This window comes from Macrotis lagotis, chromosome 7 (genome assembly GCF_037893015.1).
Source record: "Macrotis lagotis isolate mMagLag1 chromosome 7, bilby.v1.9.chrom.fasta, whole genome shotgun sequence".
NCBI lineage: Eukaryota > Metazoa > Chordata > Mammalia > Peramelemorphia > Peramelidae > Macrotis > Macrotis lagotis.
Genome location: NC_133664.1, coordinates 108,630,753 through 108,657,258, shown reverse-complemented (window position 1 = coordinate 108,657,258; position 26,506 = coordinate 108,630,753). Strand labels below are relative to the sequence as shown.

Here is a 26,506-nt window from a genome sequence, read left to right as displayed (position 1 = left end):
GAACAGTACTAACCATTCACCAAGAAAATATAATCACAAAAATAGCTACTATGATTTCAGTTACACATTTAAATGAATTTTTATCTTTAATCATAATATCTATACAATAGATCTAAACAGTAAAATATATGCATGTGACACATTATTTATGTTTGATTTGTGCTGCATTGTGGGATCTAAATAAAGACAATAAGGTTTGATGTTAGCCAGACATTTCTGGTTAATCTCAATATCAACCAAACTTTGGATCTAAGCCATAGCAAATCTGCACCAAGGGACAAATCATTCAAGTACAGCTTACCAAGCCTGCTTCATCTTCACATCCTCAGGAGAGACATATTTCGGTCTCCGACAAATGTTTCTGATAGTGCCAAAATACAAGTTTTTCTGAGTCATGGCTAAAAAACAACAAAATTAGCTTTTAAACATACATGGGGGGCCGAGCCAAGATGGTGACAGGAGAGGACTTTCTCTTAGTCTCTTAGATGCTCTCGATCAAAACTTATAAACTAAGGACTCTAACTAAATTCTTGAGAGACAGAATCCACAGAGGGATGCAGTGAGGCAGTTCTCCAGCCCAAGGTAACCTGGAAAAGAGCGGATAGGCTCGGCTTCACAGGGTCGGGGGGTCGGCCCGCCAGAGGGGGTGGCCTGCCAGAGTGAAGTAACTTCAGCCTCCCTGAGGCAGCCCCAGGGTGCTGGGAGCTGGCTCACAGCAGTGGGGGCAGTTTCCTGACCTACGCCCCGGAGAGCACCGGGCACAACCTGGCGGATCAGTAGGGGGACCTCTGCCAGAGTGAGCACGTGAAGGCCAGCCCTCAGGGCACACAGCGAGCAGTATGGATGCAGCAGCCCAGATCCAGGACAGGAAGCAGAAGCCGGTAAGCAGGAACCCCCAGGGCATGAGCAGAGCCTAGGGAGGGAGCGGAGCTCTGTCCTCTGTCCCTGGAACAGGGCTCTGGGGTTCTCAACACATTCAGATCCTGATCGCAGTCTAGGCCCCCCCATAGAACAGCAGGGCCCTCCCACCTCAGCCCCGTGGCAGAGTGGGGTGCTAATGGTCATTCACAGATCAGGAGGGAGGACAGAGCGTCATACACAGAGATCCTTGTTGGGGTGTCCCACTAATACTCAAAAGCTCAGGAAGCACCCCAAAACCAGGCACAGGCTAGAGAAATGAGTAAGCAGAGAAAAATGAGGATAACCATTGAGAAATACTTTGAGCCCAAGAAGGATCAAAACACTCAATCTGAAGATGAGGAAGTCCAAGCTCCCGCACCTAAAGACTCCAAGAAAAACAGAAATTGGGCTCAGGCTATGACATAGCTCAAAAAAGACTTTGAAAAACAAGTGAGGGAGATAGAAGAAAAACTGGGAAAAGAAATGAGAGAGATGCAGGAAAAAATATGAAAAAGAAGTCAGCAGCTTAGTCAATGAGATCCAAAAAAAATGCTGAAGAAAATACCAGGTTAAAAACCAGCATAAGTCAAATGGATAAAACAGTTCAAAAAGTTATTGAAGAGAAGAATGCTTTAAAAAGCAGAATTGGCCAGATGGAAAAAGATATAAGAATGCTCTCTGAGGAAAACAAATCCTTCAGACAAAGAATAGAACTGAGGGAGGTTGTTGATTTTAAAAGAAATCAGGATCCAGATAAGGAGCTGTGGAGTTTGAACAAAGTGCAAGGACTATTCCCTTTAATTTAGGGGAAAAAAACAGCTTATTGTCTGATCTTGCTACCGCTTAGACTTCTCTTTAAGGATATGATTTCTCTCTCATCACACCCAATTTGGATCAAGGTACAACATGGAAACAAAGTAAAGACTGACAGAGTGCTCTCTGTGGGGGGGAGGGGGGAGGGAAGCAAGATTGGGGGAAAATGTAAAACTCAAATAATATCTTTAATAAAAATAAATTTAAATTTAAAAAAAAAAGAAAATTTATTGAACCAAAAAAAAAAAAAGAAATCAGGGCACAATACTTTAAATCCAAAAGAATGAAAAATTAGAAGAAAATGTGAAACCATCTCCTTAAAAAAACCAACTGATATGGAAAACAGATTTAGGAAAGATAATTTAAAAATTATTGGAATACCTGAAAGTCATGACCAGTAAAAGAGCCTTGACATCATTTTCAAAGAATTACTACAGGAAAATTGCCCTGATATCCTAGAAGCAGAGGGCAAAATAGAAATGGAGAGAATCCACCGATCTCCCAGAGAAAGAGATCCAAAAAAAAAAACCAACCCCCAGGAATATTATAGCCAAGTTCCAGGACTCCCAAGTCAAAGAGAAAATATTACAAGCAGCCAGAAGGACACAGTTCAAATATTGTGGAGCTGCAATCAGGATCTCACACATAGGATTTAGCAGCAGCTACACTGGAAGCTCGTAGGGCTTGGAATATAATATTCCAGAAGGCAAAAGAGCTTAGAATGCAGCCAAGGCTGAATGTCCTCTTCCAGGGAAAAAGATGGACTTTCAATGAACCAGGGGAATTTCAAATGTTTCTATTGGAATGGCCAGAGCTGAACAGAAGGTTTGATCTTCAAATACAGGACTCAGGTGAAGCACAGAGATTGGAGGAGAAGGGGGAAAATAGGAGGGACTTGATGATGATGAACTACATGTATTTCTGTATAGAAAAATGATATTGATAATACTCATATGAACCTTCTCATTTACTAGAGCAGGTAGAAGGAGCTTTCATAGATGAAGCAGAGGAGAAAGCTGAATTTGAAGATATATTGTGGTATAAAAATGGAGTCAATAGATAAAAGGGAAATGTAATGGGAGAAAGAAAAAGAAGAGGATAGGCCAGGATATTTCATATAATAAGATTTTTCTTTATTACAATGAGCTATTGCAATGATATGGACGGGGGAAAGGCAAGGGGGAATGAGGGAATCTTCACTCTCATCAGAGGTGGCTAGGAGAGGAAACAGCATATATACTCAATGGGGTATAGACATCTGGAGTAAGAAGGAGATAAGGGGGACAAGGGGGGGGGTGATGTGAGTGATGGAAGAGAGGATAGACCATGGGGGGAGAGGGGTCAGATATAACACATTTTCTTTTTTACTTCTTGCAAGGGGCTAGGATTGGATGGCCTGTCCGGGACCATAGGGTCGAGTGGATGTTGAGCCTAAGGGGTGGTATGTGGGCTAGAGGCATCTTGGCCCCAGAGCTGGGGATCTGTCTGCTGCGCCTCTCAGCTACCCGACATCAGAAACAGAGTCAAAGGAGAGAGAAAATATAGTACATGGTAGTGGAGAAGTACGAATGGAGGGAGTTGTGATCAGCAATGGCAACGGTGGAAAAATATGTAAGTAGCTGTTGTGATGAACTTATGTGATCTACCCGAGACAGAGCTGGTGATGTTGGAACACAGACTGAAGCACATTTTTTAATTATTATTATTTATTTGGGGGGTGTTGCAGGGCAAATGGGGCTGGGTGGCCTTCCTGGGGCCGCACAGTTGGGCGATTGTTGAGTGTCTGAGACCACATTTGGACCCAGGTGCTCCTGGCTCAAGGCCAGTGCTCTGTCTGCCACTCGGCCGCCCCTACTATTTATTATTATTATTATTATTATTATTATTACTATTTTATTTTATTTTGGGTCTTTTTTTGGTTTTTGCAGGGCAATGGGATTAGGGTGGCTTGCACAGGGTCACACAGCTGGGTGATTGTTGGGTGCCTGGGGCCAGATTTGGGCTAGTTGCTCCTGGCTCCATCCACTGCATCACCTGGCCATACCTACAATTATTATTATTTTTTTAATTTTAATTTTTTCTCTTCTCTTTACTTTATCACTCATGCAGGTCTATATTTTTTGGGGAAGGGGGTATTATGTTTACTCTTAAACAAGAATATTTTAGTAATGTATAAAAACATTATTTGTACAAAATAAGAATAAATAAATTTTAAAAAATAAAATAAACAGACATGGTAAAAACTTACATGAATTAAGTGAGGAAAAGGTTAGCATGAATTGGTGACGATTTTTTGAACAGGAATAAAGTTACAGAATGTTGATGATTATTAACTTGTAGAGGGGCTGGTACCTATCAATCATTTAGCCTTACTTTCTAGAGACCTCAACCAAAGATTCCTCCTGATTTGTCTTTCCTAGCCCCCAACTTGTCCCTGAGGTGCCTTTGATAAGACTACAGCAGGAGAGTAAGCATAAGATCGTAATATTTTTCCAGTCAACTCACCAGTATGGAGGATGGAAGCCGCTTAAGTAATGCAAGCACATTTGACTTCCACGGGACTAGCAGTACACCTCAGGGTGCAGGAAATTCAGATTCAAATTGGCCATATTGAGGGGCCCCTTTAGGGCTAAACTGCTGTAGAATGGATTTTCTGCTGATTTTCATCTGATCTTGTCTGTGTAATTCTTCAATAAACGTGTCTAGTAAGTCTTTCAGGTAAAGCACTTCCAGTATCCTGTCATCCAATCCCTACCACTACCTATACACCACCTATCAAGCCAGCACATGGAATAGGAATTAACAAATTAACCCCAGACTGTCAAATGAATCTCCTTGGGAAATACCTTGGAAATTCAACTCATAGTTGTGCTTTCCAACTGAGAACTTCAGGATAGGTGACTCCTGGCTCAAGTAGGCCTTCTCCACATCATTACTGCTAAGATCAGCTGCATGGCGTTCAGTGCCCTGTCAAGTAAGAACCACAAAAAAAAAAAATCATTTCTTATAGTGTGAGACAACTTGTCAGTAAAGGTCATGGCCACCTGTAGATTATGCAAAGAAAGTCTCTAGGTTTTAATAAACTGACTGATGAACCCAGTGATTTCTGAGCTAGCAATCAGGGCAGAGGGGAGGTCTTCAGATCAGAACAGGATTTGAGTAGGGTGGGGTGGGATTGGGATAGAGTCAGAGCCAAAAGGGAGTTAGATGTGATCAGAAGGCTGGAGTAGTTGGCACAAAGGATGAAGGAGGAGGAGGTATGTGTTAGAAATTCACTGAGGAAAAAGTTGACTGGGCCAGTTGCTAGATTCCTCTGGAAAGTAGAAATATAAGAATCATACATCTTGTGGGTTACAAAGTATAATTCCTACTGAATACAGAGAGAAGAGAGCTACTTTTTTTATTAAAGTGGGCAAGTCTCAAATTATTTTAAAGCATTAACAATGCCTTTGCAGATAATGGGCAAGCAACAAATATTAGTTCACTGTTGTTGCTTTGCTGATATCATTGATGGTTGAATGACTGGCATAACCAATGCAGCTGTCTTACTAAGTTTACTGATTGATTTCACTTCTCCCTATCTCACTGATCTTCCATGATTGTGGTTCCAATTATCAACTCTCTTGACCTGTTCACCCATTGTCCAATTGTCTAAAAGACCCTTCTTTTTGGATCCAGAGAAGTGTCGAAGCATAGTAGATAAACTGGTGAACTTGAAGTCAGAAAGACGAGTTGAAATCCTACCTGTGACAATTACTATTTGACCAAGGTTGGGTCTCTTAGTCTCTCTTGAGTATGTTTCTTTTTCAGATAAAAGGGTGGTTACACACTGTATTGTATGATCTACCCACAAACAAACCAAGAGTTGTTCATTGGAATGGAGGCAATTTAACACAATTTAACACATCCTCATTTAACACAAGAAATGTAAAAGACATTCATTGCACTATAATTTCCAGGTATTCAATTGGATTTGCATCTTTTATATAAAGATTAAGTCTCACTAGATTGAGCTCTGAATTCCTCAGTTGTGTTAGAATTTTACTGAACCAAATTATAGTATTCAACCACTACTTTTTGGATGTTTTCATCCTTCTCAGCTCACCAAAAGGACTATATTCTTGTCCCACATCACATATAATACCACAGAATCATAGAGCTTGATTTAGAAGGGATTTTAGAGGCCATCTAATCCACGCCAGGTGAACCCAGTACATGTAGGTAATAAAGTAGAAGAACACATGACTCTGGGACCATGCTAACCTTTGCATCATTGGGATTTAATCAACGGGCTGCCCCAAGGAGTCCTTCCCCTTACCTTTATACCATACTCCTGCCACAAACCATCATCATTTTCCCAATACCAAAGCCATTTGGTTGTGAGGATGAAGTGTGGAGGTTTGACAACAGAAGAGGCCGTGGAGAGGCGACGAGCTTTTTTAGAGTCACAAGTCATGTCACCAAAAGATATAGCAGATACCCCAGGGTTCCAGGAAACCTCAATAAGCAAACTGTGCAAGAAAGGAAGTGGTTAAAAATTCTATAGCTGGATGGCACAATAATGGATAGGGTGCCTAGTCTGAAATTAGGAAGACTAGCCTTCCTGAATTCCAACTCAGACTCATTCACCAGCTGGACACGTCATTTAACCCTGCTTGCCTCAGTTTCTCCATATGGAAAAATGAGCCAAAGAAGGAAAGAGTAAACCACTTCAGTATCTTCATCAAGAAAACTCCAAATGAGGTTATGAAGGGTTGGACATGAGTAAAACCAGTGAAAAAATTACTAGCTAATATTATTATTGATCAGACTCCTTGAAAATCTTTACTTAAGTCTTTTTTTTTTAAAACCAGATCTGTGATTTTTCAGTGGTATGGGGAGAGTTTCCCAGTCAGGACTACTTCTACCAATACAGATTGGCAACTTGACTCTTCAACTGAGACTTGCCTGAAACCAAAGAGATTAAGTGACTTGCTCAGGGTCACGGTAGATACTAGGAGTCAGAAGTAGGCCAGATCTTCCTGACTCTAGAGCCAGCTCTCTATCTTCTATATCACAGTGCTTCCCTTGGCAATGTTTGTTATACATTTGTGTTACTTTATATATTTTCAAAAAGAATTTTTTTCAAGTATATGGTCATAGTACTTGTCACTAAAGCAAGCTGTCCATTGCCCACAGAGGGATAAAGTGTTAAACAATTAATTTGTTGTCATCCAGACATTTTTCAGTCACATCTAACTCTTTTTGAGCCCATTTGTTTTCTTGGCAAAGATACTGGAGTGGTTTGCCAGCTCACTTTACAGATGAGAAAACTGAGGCAAACAGAGGTTAAGTGACTTATCCAGGATCAAACATCTATTAAGTATCTGAGACCACACTTGAATTCAGATCCTTCTGACTCCAGGAACTGGTCCTTTATCTATTGTGTCACCTAGTTGCTCATACAATTAATACCATGGATCTAATAGCTATTCTAGTTTATCTCCACTATCAAAGGAGTATGAATGTAATAATATCATAGACAGCAGACAAAACCGAGAAGTCCCTTGGCTGCAGAATGTGTTTTCATCCTTGCATTGGGATCTAGGTCTGTCTAGGAATTCAATTCAAACCAAATCTCAGCCCAAATGTCACAAGAAGACTTAGGGAGCCCCCTACTTTGTAAATTGGATCATGGTATAAGGTCCTAAGTCAAGACCTCAAGGCTCATTTGTCCAACTTCCTCATTTTCCAGATGACCAAATAGTGCTAGAGAGGTCAAGCCACCACTTAGATGAAGGGCCTAGAGAGTGTAGCTAATGAGAGAAAGAGTTGGCACTGGAACCCAAATTCTGCCTCCAACCCAGGGGCACCAGACAGTATCAAGCCAACTCTACTTAACTCAGTCCGACTTTTATGCCATTAACCTCAGATACTCCCTCACCAACCAGTTCCTTAATTGTCTTCATATTCAGTATGTTTTTACATAATTAATTCCTTTTCTCTCCCCCACTCTCCACTACCCTCCCCACACTTACTCCTCTTCCTAAAGGGAGGAGACTGACAAGGTAGAAAATGCACCACCAATAACTGGTAGTTACCAGGCTTCCAGCTTCTCGTGACATGCTCATTTTCTAATAAGGTAGCCAAAGTTAAATGGTATAGAATTTAATAATGTCCCAAATTCCCCCAAACAGCCTGGGCACAGGAAGGAAATAAGTAAATTTCATACCGTTTTTTATTGGGGTCGCAATATGCCTTTTCAATCTTCTCCATTCCTTCCAAATCCTTCCACGTGTTCCCATCAAGGAACTGCCATCTATATGGCAAATGAAAATGGACCTTAAAACACTTACCTAAAACAAAAAAGAAACAAAATCAAAATGGTAATTCCATTCAGCAAGGCCTAAATAATGAAAAAGATAATATAGGTGTAACTTGACTTATATAATAATACCATCTAAGGCTAAAAAAGTACTCTAGTTATCTTTGCCAAGGAAACCCCATGGGGGTAGCTAAGTGGCACAATGGACCTCTGTGTAATGAGAGGGGGACCTGAGTTCAAATTAGGCCTCAGACACTTGATACTTACTAGCTGTGTGACCTTGGGCAAGGAGGGAGAGAGGAAGGGAGGAAGGAAGGAAAGGAGAGAAAGGAAAAGAAGGGAAGGGAAGAGAGGAAGAAAGGAAGGATGGAAAGAAGGAAGGAAGGAAGGAAGGAAGGAAGGAAGGAAGGAAGGAAGGAAGGAAGGAAGGAAGGAAGGATATTAGTGTGCTAGAGGCAACAAGGTCACAACTGTAAGATCAAACAACAACCACAACAATAACAAACTAAAGCTGAAACTTTCAGATGGCCAGGCCATGAGCTGGTCCCCAGGCAGGCACTTTGGTTTGTTCACACATTTCCTGGGCCACAAGGAGAAGCAAGTCAGTCCTGTGTGGCTGAGACATCATAAATCCAGAAGATCCGCCTCAAAACCCATGTTTCATGGAAACTGAAGAGGGAGCCAACATCTTCCTTCCTAGGACAGGGCTCCACCTATACTCATCTCCCCTTCTCTGAAACAGTTGGTCATGTACTGCAGGCCTTATTTACAAATCTTGGACTCCAGGGGGCAAGGAGATCAAGGAAATAGAAAGTCCATTAGCCAATGGGCCTGAACTTAAGCCAACTATGAATTCCTCACTTTGCCAGCCTGAAGAGGTCTGAATTTAGGTTTACTACATACTAAAGCAACTCCTTGCACAGTCACCACTGCCTAAGAGTGGTCTGCTGGGGACTCACTGCTGATGAAGACCTGGAGGAAAGAATTAGCAAGGGCTGCAGGCAGAGAATCAGATGGTTGAGTCGGGATAGACCCTATGGGGTGGGGCATCAAATAAGCCAACAATCTTGTTTTACAGATAAGAAAATGAAAGCTGACAGAAGTTCTGCAGAACACAAGCAATCACTGCTTCCCAGATGAACCCTACAGAACCCTGATCCTCCTTCCAAGGATCCCTGCCTTTGTTGATCTCCTCCCAAAAGTTCTTTCCTTATTCAGGTGTTTGGAGCTTGGAATATTTTTCCTCACAAGAACCATATTAAAATAGGTTGAAACAATCCAGGGCCAACCTACAAAGGCCTATTTATCATCCAGTGCATCTGAAACACTACTAAGGGAGTTGCCAACCTGGAACCCAAGGCCCAAAGAAGGATGGGTAGGAGTAGCCCAGGGTTAGGAGACTGGGGTTCCACTATTGGCTCCACCATGACCTGTGACAATAGGCAAATGACTTCATTTTTTGTTTTCTCTCAGTTCAATGAGAGGGTTCAAAGTGCCTCCTGACTCTAACACCCTAGGATTTCAAGGACCACAACAGGTGATGTGAGACCCAGGGAGGAAGTGTCTCCAAAGGGGAACCCTGGGAAGAGCTCATTGAGTAAACAAGACAGCTTACTCTAGGGGAGGTATCCTGGCTGTGGCCACAAGGGAGGCGGCAGTAGAACAGCTGCTGGAGAATGTGTCTGGACTCCTGGCAAACTATTTCCTCAGAAAAATGCAATAGCTCACCCTTAAAGCTGCACGTCTTCCTGATGTGATACAAGCAGATCTGATCGTTCTCCTCAGTGCTAAGAGGGGTGGCAGCAAGAACAGAGTCACTGCTATCTCTTCTTTCTGCAAAGCAGAGAGGAGTGAAAAACAGCAATCAAGTTTCTATCATGCCTCAATTCAGAGTCAAACTATTTCAAGTTATAAAGGAGTGAAAAGGGAACTCTTATTTTCAGAAAAACTGAAAATTTTCTGACATCAAGTAGATGAAAATTATATCTTGTAAGACATTTACTAGCTGTGTAACCTTGGGCAAGTCACTTAACCCCATTGCCCCACAAACAAACAAAAAACCCAAGAAATTAAGGGACTTTCCCAGGGTCACACAGTTACATTATGTCAACGGTAGCATTTGTCTCCAGGTCTTCCTGACTCAAAGGACAGTTCTCTAGTCACCATATAATAGTTAATATTTAATTTGAAATCAGAACTGCTATCTCATGCAAATACCAAATACCAAGAAAAGGAACTCAGATGAAAATCTGAATTTAATGGTGGAACTTATTAAATCTTCATGTCATATTTTTCTGAAACCCCCAAGAGGTAACACTAGTTCACAAGTTATTTCTCCAACCCAGAACTGTGTCTACCATCCAGTTTTTCTTGAAATACATGCTTGAGGTTTTCAGTAGCCACCACCCCAAAGCAATGTATTCAATATTTCAGAGACCTGCTGTGTTGTTGGTGTGGGAGCTCCCTCCATCAAGTGGCTCACAGTCCATCAATAAATTGCAGTTTTCAAAGGGCTGCCTGAGCTGTTTGTCAACTGTGAGACCCCTAGTAAGTATCAGAGGGAGGATCTGAACCCAAGACCCTTCAGACCCCAAAGCTATATCCACCCAGGCTAAAATGCTTCTCAATAAATTTATCATCATCTGAAAACTTGTTTAATCTCCATTGTTCATCCAGAATGGCACAGTAATAATAGTGGAAAGCATTATTGATTTCCAAGGGATATCATTTGGTACATCCCTCCATGAAAAAGTAATGGAAAGAAACTGATCATCCTAGTTTGGATAACAAAGAACTGGAGATTGAGGGATGCCCATCAATTGAAGAATGGCTAATCATGTTGAAGTAAATGAATATAGTGGAATATTACTATTCTATAAAGAAATGATGAGCAGGCAGATTTCAGAAAAACCTGAAAAGACTTACATAAACTCATACTAAGTAAAGTGAGCAGAACCAGGACAACACTGTACACCTTAATAGTAAATATTGTGCAATGATCAATTATGACAGACTTCTTGTTCTCAGCTAGGAAAGACAATTCTAAAAGACCTGCTTTGGAAATGTCTTCTATGAAATCTGAATGCAGATCAAAGCATATTATTTCTTTTTTTTTTTTTTGCTTTTTCCTTCTTGTGGTTTTTCCCTTTTTATTCTGATTCTTCTTTCACAGTTTGACTGACATGGAAATAAGTATAATATGATTGCACATGTATATCTTATGTCAGATTACTTGTTACCCTAGGGAGAATAGCAAGGGAAGAAAAGGTGGGAGGGAGAAAACTTTATAAAAATGAATGCTGAAAATTATATTCATATATAATGGAAAAATAAATAGTAATAAAAATAAAAAACTAATTTGGATGTGAACTGAATCAATCTACCTGTTCAATCACCTAGGAAAACCAAAATCTTAATGAACAAAGATAGACATATTCTCAAGTATCTTGCAACTAATAGTGATTAAACAAAAGTCGACAAAATCATTAAATCAGGAAAAAGAAATTCCAAAACTTATCTAATGGCAGAAAACAAAAAGAATGCAATAGATATATTTACTGGAATTCCTGACATACATTTTGTATTACAAATCCATTCAACAACAAACCTGGAGACCAATAAAACTAACAGCAAGTCGTTAATGCAAAACATTAGCCCAGGAACTGCAATGGGAAGTATAACTCTACTGCATGGAATATGTAGAACAGGAGAAAGCCAAAATCGTTTTAGCTTGAGTATGCACTTTCCTTTTTTCTCAATTTGGAGTTGGGAGAGACAAAGAAAGACAGAAAGGAAGAGAGAGACAGGTATTAAGTGAGTGAAAGAAGGAATGGAGGGAATAAGGAAAGCAAGTAGTTAATTATGGGAATTGAGTGAATCATAGTGATTCCAACTTGTGACTCAATCCTGGAAATAGCTCAGCTTCTATTCCATTATGGGACTAGTGCAAATTCTGTCTTGAAAGAAAAAGCTCTTCAATTGTGACAAGTGAAAGACATCCTTCCTGCACTGTTCGGATCTAACCCTGCAAGGCTGGGAAACTGGACTACTTCTACCTGCTGTTTAAAGACCCCTTAACTAAGGACCTAGATTATGCTAACCAGAAATCCAATTATATCCAAAAATGGATACAAGGATTTTCTCATAGTTGCACACCTCAAGCAACTCATGTATACGTCTTATATGAAAACTTGTCTTCAAACTGATCAGTTATTGTTTCCATGTTCCTTTGATTGATTACAGACACCTGGAGAAAGTGGGACACCTCTTTTTCTGATTTCAGGGACTTGCATCTGCCAACTTGGAAAGTCCCAAATGTTTCTTCCAAATCAGATTACCTAATGTTGTATTGTTTCCTTTTAATTATTATAATTATTTTTAATGTATAAAAGTCTATCTTCCCCTGGATTTAGAGTCTAGGTCTAAGCTGAGGATGTCTAGTCCTGGTTTGTTGGGGAATTGACACACACTGCTTAACAACTGATATGATTATTAGATCAAACTTTTGTTTTCTCAATCAATTCAACTTTCATCTGCCACACAGAATGAGAAAAGAGATATAGAAACAGGAAGGAAGGGAGGCAGAAAAGGAGGGAAGAAGAAGGAAAAGAAAGACAGGAAGAGGAAGGAAAGAGAGAAAGAAGGAAAAGGAGTGAAGAAAGGAGAGAAGGTAGGAGGGAAGAAGAGAAGGAGCCTACCATAGGTTGGTCTCTATCAGATAAGACATTCCCTGAGTGCATGAATAATGGTGAAGTCTTCCCTACCTGTTACAGGTACTGCTGAGCTTCCATTTTTTATGTCAAAAGCATTTCTGTAAGTGGAAGGCAACTTGCTGATTATAGTGGCACTAAACCCCCACCTTCTCAACTTCTCCTGACAGGTGGGGTCAAAGATATGGGACCGCTTGCAGCCACTGCCAAACCTGCAGTTTCCCTGCAAGTAGTACTGGCAAAGGTGGAGTTTGGCACAAGTATTTTTAAAGGTACAAGAACCATGTTGCCCATCTCCTTTATTATAGTGTGTGCAGATCTGTGGACAAGGAAAGAGAATAGAAATTAATAAGAAGTCTTTGTACATTATCATTGGCTTCCCATTTAATTTCACTAGCTACAACTCTAGCCTAATGGAACAATGGTCATTGGTTTCATTTTTATTTGAGCTTAGAAAGTCCATGAGTCTTGTCCAGAGACTGCACCCTTCTCCCTGGTGAGCCACCTATGCACTTGGGGAACCAATCAAAAGCACATACAAATCCATCCCTATTCCCAGAAAAATAACTCAGAACATATGTTCCACCTTCATATATGTACATGAAGCATACAAATATTAATTATTTAAATTGTATATTAACACAGTGGCCTGACTGATCACACTTTTCCTCTCAGCTGTCTACAAAAATGTAAAAATAACTAAATTAATGGTATATGAAGTAAAGATCTCAATCTAATATAAAAAATGAACTTTAGCTCACTATAAAGGAGCAATCAAAAGCAAAGAATCTTGGAGATGGGTTTATAGATTTTACAGAATTCTATCAAATTTTTGTTCTTTTTTTTTTTTAGGGTTTTTTTTTTTTGCAAGGAAATGGGGTTAAGTGGCTTGCCCAAGGCCACACAGCTAGGTAATTATTAAGTGTCTGAGACCGGATTTGAACCCAGGTACTCCTGACTCCAAGGCCGGTGCTTTACCCACTACGCCACCTAGCCGCCCCTGATACATTTCTACTTTAAGAGGCTTTCACTATAATAAAAACAGAAGGACATGCACAATAACAAAATTAATGAAAGTACAATGTGTTATGAATTTAAATTAGGATGAGAGCTGACTGACTTTCCACCCAATTCCCAATTCTTCCATTTCCCTATCCTACATCTCTCAGACATGGAGGCAAGGTTAAGGAAAGCAAAGAGTGTAAATCATCACAATAGCTTTTAAAACCATTGGTGGACCATGCCCAGGCTAATTCCAAATTCTACTTGGACACTCTTATCCTAAGCACCTTCTTTTAATCTCTTTCAATTCCAATACTCAGACTCAGGGACAGCAAGAATTAGATGCCCACTCAACTATTTGGACCATACACTCCAATTCAATTCAAAAGACATGTGTTAAATGTCTTTTAGTTCAAGCATTGGTGCATCCAAAGATGAATAAGACATGGTCCTAGCCCTTGAGGAATTAAGGGGAGAGAAGACATATACACAAATATTTATAAAGCACATTTGCAAAGGATGGCACAATATGTGAAAAATAACCAGAGAAAGGGAAGAGAGCTGGGGAGTCTGGAAGGACAGGGAGTTGGGGAGAGGAAGGGTGATGGGGCTGAACCTTAAAAGATGCAGAAGATTTCAACAGATGGGGGCAAGGGGAAATGTTGGGAAGGGGAGAATGAATTCCTGATATAGTAAAGGAGTGTTTGGGAAAATACCTTTTATTCTAGTTTGAGGGTGAGAATGAAAGGCAGTGATCTGAACCTTGGACTCTGCAACTGTCCCAGTCCATCTCTTTCATCCTACCTTTGCTTGCTATTATGATAGCAAGTCTTGGCCTTACAGACGTCACTTTAGTGAGTCATTATTATTAGTTATTAATCTCTTAAATGTTTCATTTGTGTCTCTCTCCTCAATGCCTGGCACTTAATGTTTGTTGGTTGGCTAATTAAAAGCTTTTTTTGTGGTGGCAGAGAACTGGAAACAAACTTCATATAGCATTTAAAAGAGAATAAGTTAAGCAAGGAATGTTGGAGGAAAACCTTACCTGAAGGGCTCGGGAAAACTATGAGAAACCCTCAGAGAAGAGATGGAAAGTTCCATATCTCAGAAGTCAAGGAAGGAAAGAGAGTAGCCAGGAATTAGCTGTCAATAGTGACAAGTGCTGCAGAGAAGTCAAGAGAGAGAGGGTCAGAGAAGAAAATTCAGTGGATGACAGAACCTTGGGGAGGGCTCTCCCATTTCAGGAACCAGGGAAGGAAATGAAATGAAGACATGGAAGACAAACAGGATGTGCAGGATTAGAAAAGCCAAGGAGGTCAACATGGTCAGAAGGATGAGTGATACATAGAGATGCCAAGGAAAAGGAGGAATGAGAAAAGACCACTGCATCTGGCAATTACAGGTTTTTCATGACCTTGGATGGAGACATTTCAGTTGAGTAGCAGATGTAGAAGACAGACTTGGGTTGAAAAATGAGTGAATGGTAAGGAAGCAAGTATTTGCTAATTAATCTTCCTAAATTTTGGAAGTAAGCAGCAGAGGAGTGACTGGTAGTTTACTAGATTAAGAGGGCAAGGAAATTTTTTTTAAGGAAGGATCTATGAGATCTGAGCATGTTTGTAAGCAAATAAGAAGAAGCCTATGGGGAAAGAGAGACAGAGAAAACAAAAATAAATATGCATACTTTTTAAACAAATTATGTAATATCTTATATTGCAATAGAAATTTTTGACATCTTTTATTGCAAATGAAAAATATTTAAATAGGCTTTTGTGGTTTTGCCTGAAAAGTTAACTATGATTTTAACACTGTTTATAGCATTAATTATACAAGGAAATGTGTTTGGGGTTCTAAATACATTATTCTCTCTCTACTAGTTCTCAAGTAGAAGACTTGTCTAGCTTTTCATTTTTTTAGTTATAGCATATTTCTGAATATGAGGTTGTTTATTAGACATTAACACTATGAATGAGTACAGTGCAGGGAGGTCAACAATAATACTGAGCTGACTAAAAGAGGTCAAGCTTCTCAATCACCACACCAGGCTTCAACCCAATCTACTCAAAACAGCCAGAATAATCTTTATCAAAAAAAAACCTTTTAAAATCAAGTTGGTCTCCAATTTGAGATAGCTCCTGGAGAATCTCAAATCCTTAAGACCATTGACAAAGCCCAGCATTCAAAACGAGCTACTCCCTCCCTTAGACCTTCTCACCATATCATGTCTGAGGATGCTCACACATGGCTGATCCATTCCCATCCACCATACCAAGCTGCCAGCTTCCCCTCAGGACTCCCCACAGTTCTTACTGTCTGTACTATACACCTGGGAACTTACTTCATCACATGCAGTCTAGATTATTCACTAGATTGTAAACTCCTGGAGGGTAGGCATTGTCTTTTGCTCTTCTTGTATTCCAAATATTTAATCCAGGGACTGCCACATAGTAGGAGTTTAATAAATGCTTATTGATTGACAGTTTAAAACATCACTATTTATTTCCTTGTGCTGTTAAATTGATTTTCAAATGAAGTGATTAATATATGGGAAAATATCTGTAAACTGTAAAAGCATCATTTACAGTAAAGTTTTGTTATTTTGTTAAGATGTTCCATGTATAAATCTTGTCTCAACAAGACTGGGGGTTTCTTAAGCACTAGTTCACATTTCTTCTTTGCCTTCTATGAGGCCAGAAAAATGGTGGTAATGGTGGTGGTGGTGGTGGTGGGTGGTAGTGGGTAGTGATGGTTTAATCATATCCAACTCTTTGTGACCACATTTGGGGTTTTCTTGGGAAAGATTCTATTTCCTTTTCCAGTTCACTTTACAGATGAGGACTGAGGCAAATAGGATTAAGTAACTTGCTCAGGGTTACCACTAATAGGTGTCTCAAGGCCAAATTTGAACCCAGGAAGAGAAGTCTTCCTGACTCCAGGCCCAATGTTCTATTCTCCACTTAGTTGCCCCTGCAAAAAAAGTTGAATCAAGAAATATTTGCTGAATCTACCAAAAACTGCTCAATAAACCACAAAGACAGTTGCTTCCTCCTACCCTACCCCATCTCCCAAATCTCATGCCAAAATCCAGAAAAGCAATTAGAAGAAATCTCATGGCATTTCAAGGATCCCAAACAAACAAGGGAAATAAATAAAAAATCTTTTGAGGAGGAGAGAGGAAGATGTTACAAGAATAAGAAGCAGTGTGTTGTGGTAACTAAAATACTAGATTTGGAAGTCAGGAGACCTGGGTTTGAATCTGGTTTTTCTAGCCGCATGAGCATGGGCAAGGCTTTTACCTCTCAGAGCCTCAGTTTCCTCATCTACAAAATGTAGTACTAGTAGTACTACCTATCTCACAGTTTTGCCTCAAGGAAAGTATTTTGTAAGCCTGAAATTGCTCTATAAATAAATGAGTTATTATTTGAAGGGTCACGTGATCCAAAATTTTACTATAAAACAAATCTGTGCTGCTACTAGTAGCAGTAATAACTTAAGTTCCAACAAAGTTAAATGTAGTAGAAAGGACAATGGGCTGTGTTCTATTTAGCTCAACAAACACTTATTATCTACTATGTGAAAAGCACTGCACACATTTTACACATACATATATATGTAAATAATAAAAAATACATACATACATATATATATATATATATATATATATATATATATATATATATATTCATGTCAACCCCTGGAAAACTCCTGCTCTGACCAGCAGTTTCTCAATTTTTTTTTTAGTTTTTTTCCAAGGCAATGGGGTTAAGTGGCTTGCCCAAGGCCACACAGCTAGGTAATTATTAAGTGTCTGAGACCGGATTTGAACCCAGGTACTCCTGACTCCAGGGCCGGTGCTTTATCTACTGCACCACCTAGCTGCCCCTGACCAGCAGTTTCTAAGGCCTCCTAGAAGATCCCTATCATACCCGAGTAGTTTCTAACCACTCCTGATCCTGGATGGATCTGTGATCTCATTTTTGTTACCCCTCAACATCTCCAACACTCCCTTCTGGCAGTCTGGTACTGTGTGACCAGCTATAGGTTCAATAATGTTTCCCACAACTGTGTCCTATAAGAACTTCCTACTCCACCTCCCTCCCCAGGTATCCCAGTCTGTAATTCCTTGACCCTGAATCAATACCTTCCTTTATTTACTGATCATCTGGTCAATTTGAGTTTTATTTTAGGTTGATATAGACACAAAAGATACAAACACAGAATGAAAATAATCTCAGCCCTCAAAGACTTTATATTCCGCTAGACCTGTGCCATTATAAAGAAAATGCAATGCCTCCTTAATGATTCATTATTACTTGAAGCAAGGGTTGGTGAAGGATGATTCACAGGCCAAATCTGGCTCACTACCTTTTCAGTATGGCCCTTGAGTTTTAAATCATGAGTTTTAAGCCTGCTTTTACATGTAAAAACCATTCTTAGTTTGCAGACTATATAAAACAGGCAGCAAGGCAAGATCTAGCTCTTGGACCACAGTTTGCCAATCCTTGCATTAAAGAACAATTTGCCTTACCAACTATATAACTATGTGTAACTCACTATATGAAAAGGAGCTGATTGGACAAGAAAATCTCTAAGATCCCCTCCAGCTTAAAATATTTGATGAATTTAATCTTTTTGCCTTGCAAACTTTCTTGACTCATCAGATATACATCCATATCTTGACATAAGGATCATTCCCCAAAATGGGAATACCCTCCTATTTTGTTCTCAGTTTTTCTCATCTGCAAAGCCCTCTCCTCCTTGGCAACCTTTATAGACAGTTTTCAAAAGTTAGGTTTATTTACCCAAATACCAAATCTGAATCACAGTACAGAGGTTCACATGGAATTCTACTGTGCACATGCAAAGGTACAAGACATCTGGTCATTCACCTCAGGCAAGAGTGAAGGATCATTCTGAAGCAAAAGCTGACTTAATTCGTTCAAGTCTAGGTCCTCGATTCCATAGCTTTTCAAGATATCCATGTTGTATCCAGAATCAATTTTATGGCTATATTTACATGTTTTCCTGGGAAATGGAAAGAAGAGGAGAGGAGAAAAAAGAAGAGAAGAGAGGAGAGGTGAGAAAAGAGCAATATCAGTTTTGGAGAAGAAAAAACCCCAGCACATCTCATATTCAAGAATACATCAATACTCAGTTAACAGACATACAATAAAATCAATTAGTCTTGGCAAGACAGAGACAACCTTTTCTCAAAAAAGTAAGCTTGAACTTGTGATGGAAAATACCATCCATATCCAGAGAAGGAACTGTGAAGTTTAAACACAGACCAAAGCTTACAAACTTCAGTTTTTAAAAGTTGTCTTATGTACTGTCATTATTGTCTGTTTTTTTCCTTCTGTTTGGATTTGATTCTTCTTTCACAACATGATTAATATGGATCTATGTTTCCCACAGATATTCATGTAGAGCCTTTGCTTTCAGTCAGGGGAGGAGGGAGGAAAGGGAGGAAGAGGAGAAAAATGTAAAGCTCAAAACCTTGCAAAAAAAATGATTGTTGAAAACTACTGTTGCATGTAGTTGGCAAAATAAATAAATAATTTTTTAAAAAAGATAAGGCAGAGAATAAAGGGCTGGATTTGGAGACCATAACCTGCACCACTTACTACCTGTGTTACCTTGGGCAGATCACTTCCTGTCTCTGGCCTTAATTCCTTTATCAGTAAAATGAAGATGATGACCTCTCAAGTTCTTTCCAGTTCTAAATCTATGATCCTTTGGCCCAACATGATTCCAATAAAGAAGAAACGTTGGTATAATCTATCGAAGTGACCCAAAAGGAAAATGAAACTGTCATTTTAAATGTATGGCCTCCAGGTGTTCTCTAATTATGTAGCCTACAATTAGAAGTAAATACAATGAGGCCATTTTTGCCAGGACTCCCGGAACACACTAACTGGAGCACTGGGGTTGGTTAAATTTCTCTCTTTAATTAAAAAAATAAAATAAAATTCTGTCTCTTCTGTATTTGCCTCCCTTGGTACTAATTTGACACTTTTGTCTACCTTCCAACCTACTGCCTCCTCTCACTTTTCTTCCAATTTTATCTATGCAGAGAGATGCACGCTTCTCCTATCTCAGTTTCATCAAATATTCTCATACCTCTCCACAGTCCACATCCCTCCCCTAGAAGTTTACACCACACTGCACCTCAGTGGTGTTTAGCTCAAATAGAGATGGATCCCCATAGGCCATATAATTAACTTTGCTCTTGACAACCCTTTAATGTCTCTATACTGCCTACTAAATGAAGTCAAAACTGCTTAGTCTGGCCTTTAAAGCCCTTCACACTTAGACCAGTCTTCCCTTTCCAGCCCCACCTCCCCTCTACATAGTCTAGGATCCATCAATATACCATCATATACATCCTGTGTCTGTATCTTTGCCCCAACTGCAGAAGGCCTTAATCCTCCACATCTACCTATTGAAATTCTTCCTACCTATTCTTCAATACCTCACTCAAACCCCACCTCCTCCACTGAAATCTTCCGAGCCCCTAGTCAGAAAGATTCCCTGAGACCTCCAGAGGATTTTTATCCCTCACTTGAAGTTATACTCTATTCTCCATTAGTGTTTTTATTGAGCAAATGTGGGTATATTTTATGGTTATTGCATATTTGTATATAGGTATGACTTCTTCTTTATTGTAAGCTCCAAATGACCTGGAATCATAATTTCATTATCTCTGTATCTTCTTCAGACTATGATTTGGTGGTACCTGATAAGTAACCAGTAAGTTAACCAATGACTGGCACTGCAGCCCCATGAGCCCTATAGAAGAGAGTTAAAGACTAAACAGAAGATCTGCCTTTGTCATTTTTCTTTCTGCTCTCTTTCCCCACCTCCACCCATCTATTCTCTCCTGCTGTCCTCCTCCTTGAGTTAGACATGAATGATTGAGTGGGTAAAAATTATGACCAGGGCAGAAACCAAATTCTCCTCTGGCCACAGTCTGCAATGTATACATACATCTATTCAAACAGCAGCTTTCTTAAATATCATACCAACAGACTACACAAAATACAACCAAAAAGTGCTTTGAGAGAGAGAGAGATGAGAATTCAGGAAATCAGCCTTTCCTGCAAATTATTAAGTAAAGATAGAAATATTTTATGCAGTCATTGCAAGTTGGCACCTCTGAACACTGGAACAGGAGTTTAGAGTAACATTCAAAGCAGTATATTTGAATATATATATACATATATGTATATATATATATATATTTATTTCAATAAGTCAGATCAAAAGATGGAATCTCCTCTAGAGAGAAGGTCAATCATCTCATCAAAGCATCTCATCAGGAGAAAAAGCATGACAAAATGAAAGCCAAGAGACTTATCATGAAAGATCCTCTGTATTATACAGAAAAGACAGAGAGATGCTGACAAGAAATGTGACTACCAGCCACATACACACATGTACAAATAGGTAATAACTAATATACATCCACATTTGCTCAATAAAAGCTCTATTGGACAACACAGTGCAAATACAATGAGAAAGTTTCAATTCTGGAGTTACTGTAATTACCAATAGACTCAATTTGTATTTATCCCTAATTGCTCTCCTGGAAATACAGGAAAATGCATTGGTTATCTTAAAATATTCTCCTTCTCAGACTTCTTTCTCATATCATGGTGTAGCGTCAGAAAACTAGGATTCATATTCTGAGGCTGCTACTTAGGATCTGTGTGATGTTAGGCAAATAATTGAGCCTCCGTTTCCTCAACTGTAAAAATAAAGGGTAGCCGTTTAAAGTTCCTTACAAGAACTCCAAAAGGAAAAATCTATGCTCTGACAACCTTATGGCACTTTTTTCTCAAAACACCATATCACTGCCCTCTGCTGTCACAAGATAAGGTATTCAAAAAAAAATTTTTTTTAAAGACAAAAGCAGAGAAAGAAAAATGGAAGGCCTTTTAGTCTTTGAGGGAAAGGAGTTTTCTTAACCTGTAAAATTCTTTACAATGCCCTGGAAGGATTTTGCTAGCAGCAAGGCCAAATACCCTTACTAAATACGCATTTATACAATGCTTTAAAGTGCTTCCCGCCCCCAATCCTGTGAGGTAAATTGCTAAGAGTCATTGCTAAGACTACAGAAACAACTGCCAAGAAGATAAGGATCTTTAAATCAGCCATGACCAGGAAACATGGGAGAATTTGCCAAAGGTCAACCTGTATGTTGCATTTTTCTCTAATGTGATCATTTTTCCAACTCACCTAAGCTTCCCATTGGCCCAACAATCCTGGTGAACTGCCAACTAGCCACTGCCCGGAGAGGATTTCTTTAAATGTACTTTTCCCTAGTGTATTCAAAATATAGGCTTACTAGAGGCAGTTGGGTGGTTTGGTGGATAGAGCATCAACCCTGGAGTCAGGAGGACCTGAGTTCAAGTCCAACCTCAGACCCTTGCCGTATTATGATGATGATGCTTGTCCTTTATTCTTGAAGACCTTGACCTCAGAGAGGTGAAGCCAAGGCGGGCCAGTGAACTGGATTTGAGCACAGAGGGGCGGCGCTGTGCCAAGTGACCAGCTGCATCTTCTCCTCCAGAGCCATCAGGCTCTAGTGACCAGAGTGGGGATGGAGGGGGGCTGGGGACAGAGCACCGGCCCTGGGGTCAGGAGGGCCTGCGTTCAAGTCTCACCTCAGACACTTCATGATGGCCTAGCTGTGTGGCCTTGGGCAAGTCACTTAACCCCGTGGCCTTGCAAAAGAAAACTAAAGAAGAAAAAAGAGTGGAGATGCCTTGGATGCCGGCAGTCGGGGTGAAGGGAGCTGCCCAAGCGTCTGAGACCGGCGCAAGCCCCTCGCCCCGCTTTCTTGCCCCCAAGTTGGCGTAAAGCGGGAGGGGTGCCAGGGCAGTCGCCCCCCACCGCTCTGTGCGGCCGCCCGGCTCCCATCATCTCCCGCCCTCCCGGGAGGGTCAGGGTCAGGGTCAGGGTCAGGGTCAGGGGAGGGCGGCGCCCCGGGCCCGCGGCCCCTCACCGGGTGTGGGAGAATCTGCAGGTGCCGTAGAGGAAGAACCTGCAGAGGTGCAGCTGCCCGCAGCGGCCGTCGCAGGCGGTGGAGTAGGCCGGGCACAGCCGGACGGCGCTGGCGGCCACCAGCACGCGCAGCTCGGCCCCGGCCCCGGCCCCGGCCCCGGCCCCGGCCCCGGCCCCGGCCCCGCCGCGCCGCAGCTGCACGAAGCGCCGCGCGTCCAGCTGCGGCAGCGCCTTCGTCAGGGCATCCTCGGGCACGCGGCCCGACAGCCGCCGCGCCAGCTCGGCCAGCTCCAGGCCGCCCCCCGCCGCGCACAGCTCCTTGGTGAGGCGCTCGGCCAGCGCCGCCTGGGCCATGGCTCGGGCCCCGCCGCCGCCGCCGCCGCCGCCGCCGCCGCCGCCGCCGCCGCCGCCGCCGCCGCCGCCGCCGCCGCCGCCTCGGCTCGCCGCGCCGCGGGCTCGGGGCGCGCCCGGAACCAGCTGCGCAGAGGCGGGGCCCGCCCCGAATCGAAACCCAAGGACCAGAAAGCGCCACCCCGCGCGCCCCCGCCCCGCGCGCCCCCGCCGCGGCCACCCGCGCGCGCTCCTCCGGGCCCGGCCCAGGCTGCCATTGGCCGCCGGGCGCCTGTCACCGCTGATTGACGTGGCTCACAGCCAGAGGCCCAGTGGGGTCACGGCCCGCCGCGGCCACCCGCACTCAGCACGCCACACCGAGGCCTGCGCGGAAATGGCACCTCGCGGGCACCCTCGCGTCTTGTCCGCCAGCAACCCTAGGAACGATCGCTGTTATTAGTGTTATTCATCATCATCATCATCATCATCATCATCGGCACTTCCCGGGCACCTTCGCATTTTGTCCGCCAACGACCCTAGGAATGATCGCTGTTATTAGTGTTATTTATCATCATCATCATCATCATCATCATCATCGTCATCACCATCATCGTTGTTGTTGTTGTTGCCCACTTTCCTGATGATGGAACTAAGGCAAACCGCGGGGAGACCCGCAGGGTCTTGGGGCACATCCGACTCAGGAGACGGGGGCATGCCCCCCATCCCTTCTCACCCGCCCTTAATGGGTCAATGCCTGACCTTCCCCCCGGGAAAAGATGCGGAGGGAGGCCCCGGGGCCCACCGGGCCGGGCCAGTCCGTCAGTGAGGAAATCACAAGCTTCTCTGACTTCAGAGTCCAGAGGAATTCCCGCGGGGAGCCAAGCTCATGCACAGTTCTTCAGGGAGGCAGCCAAGGGGCGAGGCTGGGCAGAGGCGGCAAATGCGGCAAGAAGGAGGCTGGCACCGGGAGCAGAGCTCAAAGGGAGCCCAAGGAACCAACTGTCCCGAGGCCCCAGGGGGCAGGGGCAAGGGGCTGAGGTTGCTCCTGTTATCCTAGTGGATTCACATTTCACAAGAGGAAGTCAGAGATGCCAAGATGATATTTCCCTAATAGTACAGGAAAGTCAGACAAATATTTCCTCAAATTTCTCCTTCAACAACTCCAAATCCACTGTGCCATCCAGCTGCCTCTTAATCGTGTTACCATATTATGAACAGTTAACATAGAATATTATTTAATTATTATTATTCATGTAAAATCAAGTTTTTACATGGGGGTGAAGTCACTAGTTCAATCTCCTTAAGAGGGTGAACATCTAAATGGTGCCTCTTAATCACATTATCATATCATGAATAATTACCATATAATATTATTGAATTATTATTTAAATATTATTTTAGTATATTCATATAAAATCAAGTTTTTACATGGGAGTGGTCACTAGTTTAATTTCTTTAAGAGTAAGAGGGTGATTGATTGGACATCTAGGTGGCACATGGATCGCTGGGCTCAGAGTTGGGAATGCCTGAGTTCAAATCTGATCACAAACACTGAATAGCTGTATGACCCTGGAAAAATCACTTAAATCTGTTTGCCTCACTTTCCTCATCTGTAAAATGAGCTAGAAAAGGAAATGATAGGACACTTTGATTTCTTTTCCAAGAAAACTCCAAATAGGGTCATGGAGCGTAAGCCAGGACAATGGTCTCATTTTTTTTTTCAGTAAACCATGAGACAAGCTTCTTAGCTGAGAGGTTTGGGGAGCCATGGGAGATTTGAGGAAGGATGAAAAGGCCTGGAAGAACCACTCTGGGGAATGAGATAGTGAGTTAAGTAAGGAGGTGAAAAATGGATTGCCTACCAGCAGGGAAGACCCCACCATGGAGGTAACTTAAAGGTGAGTTTCCTCAGTGGCTTCTTTTAGCCCTTCTTCCTAAACCATCTTGTTGTAGTTGAGTTCTTTTGGTCATGTCTGACCCCATTTGAGGGTCTTCTTAAAGAAAACTTATTTGCCAAGTCCTTCTCCAGCTCATTTTACAGCTAAGGAAACTGAAGCAAAAGGGTTAAGCGACTTACTTAGGATTACACAGCTTAGTAAAATGTCTAGGACAGATCTGAACTCAGATGAGTTTTCCTGACCTTAGGCCATATACTGTCCACTGTACCACCTAGCTGCCCTCTTGAATCATGCTGCCCATATATTACTCAATATCCTCTCCTAACAACTTTGCTTCTAACTTGCCAATATCAGAATTTATGGTAATTATAGGTACTTATCCAATTATTCAAAGAATTCATCTCTTTTCACCCTCTTCATTTAATGTTGATGTATAAAGTTATTTCTAAGGCTGGTTGTTTTTACAATGCAATAACTGCCATTAGAGATGACCAAATAGTCTCATGAACTAATATTTCTCTCAGTCTTTGGACAAGCAGTAAAAATAAATGTCAACTCCTTTCCTTGTCTCTGTAAGACTGCCTGTAAACAATCTCCCAATTAGCTGTGACTTTTTACAGCAATAATGTCAAGATTGATAGCATTTAGCTCCAACAGTACATCTGCTTAGGTTAGTTCTTAGAATACTATTTTCCTTCTTTTCTCATCAGGGACAGAGGGAGGTGAGAGAGAATACAGATCTTCATGGAAAAAAAACTGGATAGAAAAAAAAACCTATGTAATTCTTAGCACCCTTTTCTTCATCCTGCTACTATCACTGGGTGGATGTAGAAGCTGAAGCGGGCCATAAAGGATGGAGGGCAATTGTGCATTTTTTCTTTGTTGCTTGGATGGCCAGGGTCCAAGAATTCATGGATCCCCTTGATACTTAGTTCCTTGAAAAGCAAAGCCAATCTATTCTTGGGACCACAACCAAAGGTTTTCCAGCATGGTAGAATCTGCCAGAATTAAGGCTGTGCTGACGGGTTGTTTTTTTTTTTTGGCAAGGCAAATGGGGTTACATGGCTTGCCCAAGGCTACACAGCTAGGTAATTACTAAGTGTCTGAGACCGGATTGAACTCAGGGACTCCTGACTCCAGGGCCGGTGCTTTATCACTGCGCCACCTAGCCACCCCTATGCTGACATAGTCTTAAGAGAATCCAGGATCACTTCTTCCATAAAATGATGAGGCTTTAGAGGAGAATTTTGTGGATTTAGTTGTTAATTAAATTATTCTCCCTATAATGATTTGGTGTGGTTCATCAAAATAACACAATTGTTTTATTATTCCTCTATGGTATTTACAAAGTCACCAACTAATTATTAAAATTTGTAGATTCCTTTCAGGTTTCATAACCTAGTATTTATATATACATCTATTTATTCATCTCATTCAATAAGGATTTATGAAGCATATGATTGACAAAGACAAAAATGAAATAGTTCTTTTCATCAAAGAGCTTGTATTCTATTTGTGCTTGTATTCTAACATGTGCTAGAAAA

The 26,506-nt window shown here is 41.5% G+C and overlaps 1 protein-coding gene across 1 annotated transcript in view; it reads right to left on the bottom strand.

Annotated features, from left to right (window-relative positions):
- Positions 1-23,088, bottom strand: part of PARP12 (poly(ADP-ribose) polymerase family member 12) — a 28,840-nt gene extending 5,752 nt beyond the window's left edge. Inside the window, exons 1-8 of the mRNA XM_074193561.1 lie at positions 22,736-23,088; positions 18,618-18,753; positions 12,781-13,045; positions 9,746-9,850; positions 7,925-8,048; positions 6,032-6,224; positions 4,560-4,680; positions 302-398 (exon numbers count right to left, since the gene is read on the bottom strand). Of these exons, the coding sequence (XP_074049662.1) occupies positions 302-398; positions 4,560-4,680; positions 6,032-6,224; positions 7,925-8,048; positions 9,746-9,850; positions 12,781-13,045; positions 18,618-18,753; positions 22,736-23,088 (1,394 nt within the window). The remainder of the gene's footprint in view (positions 1-301; positions 399-4,559; positions 4,681-6,031; positions 6,225-7,924; positions 8,049-9,745; positions 9,851-12,780; positions 13,046-18,617; positions 18,754-22,735) is intronic.
- Between the last annotated feature and the right edge of the window lie 3,418 nt (positions 23,089-26,506).